This window comes from Sciurus vulgaris (genome assembly GCF_902686455.1).
Source record: "Sciurus vulgaris genome assembly, chromosome: 15".
NCBI classification, from domain to species: domain Eukaryota; kingdom Metazoa; phylum Chordata; class Mammalia; order Rodentia; family Sciuridae; genus Sciurus; species Sciurus vulgaris.
In genome coordinates, this window is record NC_136476.1 from 2,026,056 (window position 1) to 2,033,871 (window position 7,816).

A 7,816-nucleotide genomic window follows, 5' to 3' on the forward strand; every position below is an offset into this window, starting at 1 on the left:
CACATCATCCTTATCACCCACATTTGACAGTCTTGTACTTGCTACTGAGGTTGAAGGCTAACGAGAAGGCCTCTGATTTCAGAGCATGTTCTCTTACCCGTTACGCCCACCTAGGGTAAATAAGGCACATACAACCGAGCAAGATGGAAAACAAATGCTACCGAAGAGACACAGAGACTCTGAGTTAGGAATGTCTAGAGAGCAGGAAGGTAACGGCCATGAGGGAACAGAGAAGGCTGTAGGAACAGCTCTGGAACTGGGCTTTTGCAGCCAAGAGATGACACAGAGGGTCTCCATGTGAGAAGAGAAGTACAGGCAGGCACAGAAGTGGGAGACTGAGGGAAAGTGGGGGGGATGTCAGAAAGTACCACTGTTGGGCCAAAGCCACCTGAAAGGGGAGTAGAAGAGGACACAGGTGAAGTTGTCTGGGAGTAGGAAGAGCCCTGTACTGGAAGCTAATGAGTTTTTATTTTGTGGGCCAGAAAAGTTACTCCTGGTTTTGAGCAAGAGTGAATCTTGATTATAATTCTTTTGTAAGTCACATAACCCAAAGTGGCTTATGGAAAGAAAAAGTTAGAACGCAAGCCAGGCCTATTACTATATACTTGTAATCCTAGTTACTCAGGAGGCTGAGGCAGGAGGATTGTAGGTTAGAGGCCAGTCTGGGCAACTTAATAAGATGTTCTCTCAAAATAAAATGGAAAAGGACTAGATATGTAACTCAGTGGTAGAGCATTTATCTAGCATATGCAAGGGCCTAGATTCAATTCCTAGTACTGAAAAAAAAAAAAAAAAAAGAAGTGGACATGGGGTTTTCCAGGCACTAGAACTCTTCTGCAATAGTTTATGATACATACCCATGAATACTTGTCTTTGTGCACTTGTCAAAAGTCACAGAATTTCCATCAAGAGTGAGCCCTGGATCCTATTCACTCAGTTGACACAAAAAGCAACGATAGAGACTCCTGCCCCTCCCAAAGGTGAAGCCAAAGCAAAGCCTTTTAAGATCAAGAAGGCAGTGCTGAAAGGTGTCCACAGTCACAAAAAGAAGATCTGGCATCGCCAAATTTCTGTGACCCAGGACATTGCCTCTAGAGGCAGCCCAGATACCCTCAGAAGAGCAACCCCAATAAAAACAAGCTTGGTCACTATGCCATCAAGTTCCCCTCACTACTGAGTCCACCATGAAGAAAATAGAGGCTCATTGAGGAGATCAAGGCCAAAAAGACCAGTTCAAACAGGTTGTGGAGAAGCTCTGTGACCCTGGTGTCTCCAAGGTCAACACCCTGATCAGACCTGATGGAGAGGAGAAACAGGAATTCAACTGGCTCCTAATTATCATGCTCATCTAAATAGTCCAGCCAGCTAATTCTAAATATATATATATATTTTTTTTTTTTACCATTAAGAAAAAGAAGAGTGAGCCCTAATATAAACTATGGACTTTATTTTAATAATTTACCAATATTGGTTCATCTATTATGACAAATATATAATAAAATCATATCTATAACAAATCAGTGTATTATAACAAATCACTACAGAAACTATAATAGGGGAAACTGCATATATGGTGAGAGGGAGGGGTAAGTGGGAAATACTATACTTTCTGACCAATTTTTCTGTAAAACTAGGAAGTGCTCTAAAAATATTGTGTGTTAATTTTTTTAAAAATAAGGCTTTCATTAAATTAGCATTAGAATATTGGGTAGAATAGTTGCTTATACCTAAGAAAATTCAGTATTTCTAATATTTCATTAATTAATTAATTGTGGTATTGAGGTATCAAATCCAGGAACTTGTACATGCTAGGCAAATGTTCTACCACCAAGCTATAACTCTAGCCCCTAAACTGCATTTTAAAAGCAGTTATTTCAGACGAAGGCGGGAGTTGAGAATTTCATATTCTACCTCCAAGTTCATTTTTCCTATAAAGCGTTCAATATAGGTCATTTTTAATGTGTACCAGTAGAAAGTCTTTATCTAACATCTCATCAGGATGGATGAGTTCTCCCCACCCACTCAGAACCAGCAGGGTACCTGAGAAACCTCCCACTGCCAGTTTCCAAGGCCCTATGACAAACTGTCACCTCCCCAACACATTGGGTAGATAAGCAAAACCCCTTCACCAAACTGTTCTTGGCTAGCGTCCTTACTCTTCCCCTTGCTGAGGTGCCAAATCCAATAGTTCCATGTTTTCAGTTCTGATTATGTTATAATCAATAGTGCAAACTGTATTCCACAATCAATTTGCATTTAGTTTGCCTCTCACAGCCCTGGCAAAAGACCTATACAACTGCTTCTCAGCTTGTACTGGGGTTATATCCTGATAAACCCATAATTTGAAAATATCCTATGTCAACAATGCATTGACTACAGTTAACCTATCCAACACCACAGCTTAGCAACAGCATGCTGTAGAGTGTCTGTCAGCTGTTTGCCCTTGTGATAGAGCAATGCATGTTTTTAGTCTGGAAATGGATCCTAATTCAAAAGCAAAGTATGGTTTCTACTGAATGTGTGTCACTTTCCCACGGTAATAAAGTCAAAGAATCTCAAATTGAACCAGCATAAGCTGAGGACCATCTGTACTTACTGAGGGCCAGTTACTGTGTAAGACAAGAGAATCTATGGGAAGACAGATTCTAGGCTAAGGAATCCAGGGAAATCAGCCAGGAAACACCAGGCAAGAGCTGATGAAGGCCAATGAGAAGGGATAGAGGAAAGGATCTAAAGACAAGATGGTTCTATGAGGTGGCCCATGCCTGTAATCTCAGCTGGAAACTGAGGCAGGAGTTGTCCAAGGCCAGCCTGGACAACTTAGCAAGACCCATCTCAAAAAAATTTAAAAAAAAAAATTTTTAAATCCATAGTAAGTATTTCCTTATTTTATTGAATAAAAAATTAGAAATTCTTAATTAGTACATATCTATAAATTTATAAATGGCAATTTCAACGGAAAACAAATTCTATAAGTACCACAAACCAGAAGACAGAGGTGTTTCTTCAGAGTGAACCATTTCGAATTCACGAGGGATTCAGACTCCTCTCTCCAAGGCTTGGGAGCAAGAGACAGGGTCTCTCGGGCTCCTGCAGCGAGGGCAGGGCAGCGTCTTCCTGCAGCCCGTGCCAGCGCCACACTGAGGGCATTACAGAGGCAACTGTGTCCCCGAGAGCAGGTGCCAGCTTTGAGCCCAAGTCCTCAAGGGCACTGGCGGGTTCTGTCTGAAGTGACTGTTCCAGCAATGGATTTCGTTTCTGATGTCCTATGAGCTGGGTGGACACACCCTCAGGGCTTCAGAGCAGCAAGCAGTCGCTCTGGACAGCAGAGCACAGCAGCAGTTAAACAGCAGGAGTGAACCCCGGCCCAGGGCGGGAGTGGGGAGACGGGGCATGCCAGAGGCTCTGCGCAGGACTCTCCTCGTTGCCACTGCCTGCTGGCCCTGTCTCAAAATGTCAATCAATAAAATGAAGGACTGGGATGGTTGCTTGGTGGTAGAACACCTTTGGGTTCAATCCCTAGCACAATGAATGAATGAATGAATGAATGAATGAGTGAGTGAGTGAGTGAGTGAGTGAGTGAGTGAGTGAGTGAGTGAGTGAGTGAATGAACAAACGAACAAATAAATAGATGGGACAGTTGTTACCTTGTTATGATTGATTCTGGCTCCAACTGATTAGACCAAGAGGGAGAAGTAAAAAGGGCCTGCTTGTCCCTAGGGAAACCCTTAGGTCCCTGTGAACTCTTGCTCTCTAAGGACCTCACTTTACACCAGCATCCCAATGCATGGAATCCAACAGTCTCTCCACTGGGCCACAGCACGCTGGGGATTTCAGAGGAAAAAGCAATGAAACAGTGGTAGCCACACTTCATCAATTGAAAATGCAAGATTATAATTATTTCACATAATTTCTGTTTTCTCAATAGCTCTTGCATATTTACATGTTGAGCATTTCCCCAAAGACTGAATTAATCAGATTGTCTTAAATAACATTCAGTTGACAGAACACGGTTCATCCTGGGTAATGTATTTTTCATACCATTTGCTTGTTTATGTTTATTGCCAGTTTTTCATCAGTACGATTGAGTTATATTAAACTCGAGTTTCTTTTTAAAAAGAGATCAGTGGCTCAATAATATTCGCTGAAGCCTGAAATAGTGATGGAAACAGTAATGTATATCCTACACATCAGAATAATCTATAAAAATACATGGTGACCATGACTCAAGAATGGCATAGAATGTCAATCAGGACTTATAGGGTCAAGAAAATCTGATGATATAATTACATAAAATGCAAAAAATATAGTAGCACCCCTTCCTGACCATATTTTTTCTGGATTACCATCTCTGGCCCACTCTGAAGTCCAACCAGATGCTCCAGATGACAAATTCTTGGTCTTTCCCCAAAGACACCCTTGTGAACTTGCAGGGAAGCTGAAGACAATCAAGTTCCTGGGGTTTCCAAATTGGTCATTGTCTACTGGGAGCTTTGTTCCAGTGAATGATTTTCAAAAACTTTAATGCTTTGGGTCAGGTACAATGACGTCTCTGCTACTTGGGAGGCTGAGGCAGGAGGATCACAAGTTCAAGGCCAGTCTCTGCAACTTAATGAGAACCTGTCTCAAAGTAAAAAATTAAAAGAACTGGGAAAGTGACTCAGTAGTAGAGTGCTTGCCTAACATGTGTGAGGCCCTGGATTCAATAAGTACCAACAAAACAACCACAAAAAAATCTTAATACCACTTTCCAGTCAATATCTTGTATTCTTAAGTGTGAAAACAGAATATAAAATGTATGTGTACCATTTAAAGGATTTAGAACAACAACAACATGTACTCACCAACGAGCTAATAAGCAAGATTTTAGAATCCCCTGAGTGGTTGGTCCCAGGATGAGCGCTGCCTCCACCCCCACCATTCTCAGTTCTGTGTACCCGATTCTCTTGTTTTTCACTGTAATTTTGCCTTTGATTTGTGAGTCCCTCACACAACAGTCCTTGCTTTTGAAATGGAATAGCAAGCCACCTCTGAAAGGGAAAAATGATTTCTTTTGCTCATTGATTTGAAATCATACTGTATTATAAAGGACACAGAGAAACAACTAAATGGAGAGATGGATGGAACAAGAAGGCATGGGGTGGCTTGGCTCCAGCAACCCAGAAGATAATCAAATCTTGCTGTTTGAGAGTTGTTTTGTTTTGGTACTGAGGATCCCAGTGGTATTTTACCACTGAGCAACGCTCCTAGCCTTTCTTATTTTTTTAATTTTGAGACTGAGCCTTGCTAAGTGACTGAGACTGGCCACAAAGTTTGCAATCCTCCTGCCTCAGCCTTCTGAGTTGCTGGGATTACAGGCTGTACCACAGTGCCCAGCTGTCTGAGTTTTTACAGAACTTGATCTCTCCTTTCATTCCTTACCCCTCACTCTCTTCTACTGAAATTTGGTAAGTGTCCTTCCAGATGACTTTCTATGAATTCACAACTAGGCATAAATACTGACTTGAAAAACATATCATCTCTCTTATCATACAGTGCATATATGGCTTTATTTTCTATATATGTGGACTCATACTGTGCCGTGACATTAGTATATATCCAACCTATTTTATCAGTAAGTTTCTCCACATGGTAGCCAGAGCACTCCCTCAGGAATGGATGTCAGGACCGGTCTCAGAGCCTGCACTGCTCTCCTGTTCCCTCTGAGGACAACCAGAGTCCCAGCCCCTCCTTCCTCCTCTGCTGCCTTCCCACCTCTCATCCCCCTTCCCTCTCTTGCAACCTGCTCTTCCTCCAGGCCCCCAAGCACATGGCCTTTGTCCTGGCTGGTTCCTCTACCCAGGCCCTTCCTCTAGTTTTTCTCAGGCCTCACTCTCACCTCCTATAGACTTCTCAATAGGTCACCTTCCCAGGGAGGTTGACCCTCACCGCCCCGCTTAAATGGAACCCTCCCTCTCAGCACACCAAACAGCTTGACTCTGATAGATTTTATTTCCTTAGCACTTACGACTTCCAAACTGATTAATTCATTTACTCTATGTAGGCTTTCCATAAATGCTCCCTGATTTCTACTATATAAACTGCCACATAAACAGAAATCTGTATTCTGCTTATCAGCATATCCCAAGGAACTAACAGTGCCTGGATTCACAACAGGTATTCAATAAATCTTTGCAGAAGTTTTAGAAATCTTGAGGCTAAATTCTGCACCTGACACATTACAGACATTAAATTTTCCTGAATCAATTCTGTCATACTCTATATAAAGGACAGACAAAAATTCAGGGAGGGAAGGAAGGAAGGAGAAAGTGCAGTGATCAAAGAAAAAGTAGTAAGTAACTGAGGCAAACTTCTGGGGAGTGCCACCTGGTAGCAAAGCTGTAGAGTCTGGACAAAAAAGAAGGGATTTAATGGTGTGGATGAAATCAAGCAATACTGTCAAGGCCACACCTTAAAATGGCCATTATAAAGGATTTGCCTTTATAATTTTTTTTGTCATATGTAAGCTTTTAGATGGCAGGGATGGAAAAGTACATCCTAGGAGAGTTGCTCAATAGGTATTAGGGACAACAAGTATTCAAATGCCTATTTAAACAAAAACTTTCTGAGGAAACTTGTTTCCCAAACCTCACTACTGAAGGAGATGGTAACAAATAATAAAAACAATTCTTACAATAAAGTTAGGAGGTATAATTTGTTTTTCCTTATTTCATACTGACTAAGGAAACAAATCATATCTCCACAAAAAGAGTACTTCACACTGAGGCTGTGTAGGACGAAAGCCACCGTGGAGCCCGGTATTAGCCATGTCTTGTGTTGTCTGTGTTCTGAGACTTTGATGAGTGGGGCCTTCCTGACCCTGGAGGAATTGTCCTTTCTGGGGGTTAATTAATTCCATGGGATTGTGTGTCTTACAAATGCAAACCAACCAACCAGAGCCTATGCCCCCAATCACCTCCTTTATTGAAGTTTCACACTCTGAACCCCTATTTACTTTCTGAAATCACTCCAGGACCAGTTACCATACAACTTGGAACAGCCTCTGTACTCCAGGGCTTGCTGTATTTATTTATGCAGACTGATCCCAAACCTTACGCTGCCTGCCTTGTTCTTTCCCATGGAAACCATACCAGCAGCTCTCACCCACATTTTCCCCACTCCTACCCTGTTCTCAGATCAACCCTGGGACTTCCCCTGGTGCCTCCCACCACACACAGCATGTCCTATTATCCCTTTCCTTTATATTTTCTTTTTTTTAATATGAACAGGTTTAATGTAGCATGGAATGCAAAAGATTAGAACCATTAATAAATATCTAATACTTCAACTTTAAAAAGTAATTGAAATAAATAAAATCAAAACAAGACAGTGATCAGAATAATAATACAATTATAATCACATTAAATAGAAAAGCTTCCAGTATTTTAACAACATGGCAAATACAGTACCATACATTTTAAAATATCCACTCAATTTTATAATCGTTCCGTGTTTCATAAAAACATTAGTCAAAAGAAAGCTTTCAGATACCCATGAGAAAAGAAATTGGGGTATGCCCAGAGTTGCTTATTCACTATTAAAAGATACCTTACCAAAAAAAAAAAAAAAAAGATACCTTACCCTGGGTTCAATACCCAGTACCACAAACAATTACACAAAAGGGTACCTTGTTTCACAGTAAGACAGGTGGCACTTGATCTCCATAGAACTACATAATATTTCAGTGAAACATTTAAACTATTGTACTTTAAATCTTGTCACATTTTACAAGCTGATTTTTCTTCCTCTTTGCAATGCTGACAAAGTTGTTTGCCAG

At 41.1% G+C, this 7,816-nt stretch overlaps 1 protein-coding gene across 1 annotated transcript in view; it reads left to right on the forward strand.

The window, feature by feature from the left end:
- ISCA1 (iron-sulfur cluster assembly 1) overlaps window positions 1-1,825 on the forward strand; it is a 28,297-nt gene extending 26,472 nt beyond the window's left edge. The window contains exon 5 of the mRNA XM_079113380.1: window positions 892-1,825. Coding sequence (XP_078969506.1) covers window positions 892-1,177 — 286 coding nt within the window. The 3' untranslated portion in view covers window positions 1,178-1,825. The remainder of the gene's footprint in view (window positions 1-891) is intronic.
- The last annotated feature ends 5,991 nt before the right edge of the window (window positions 1,826-7,816 follow it).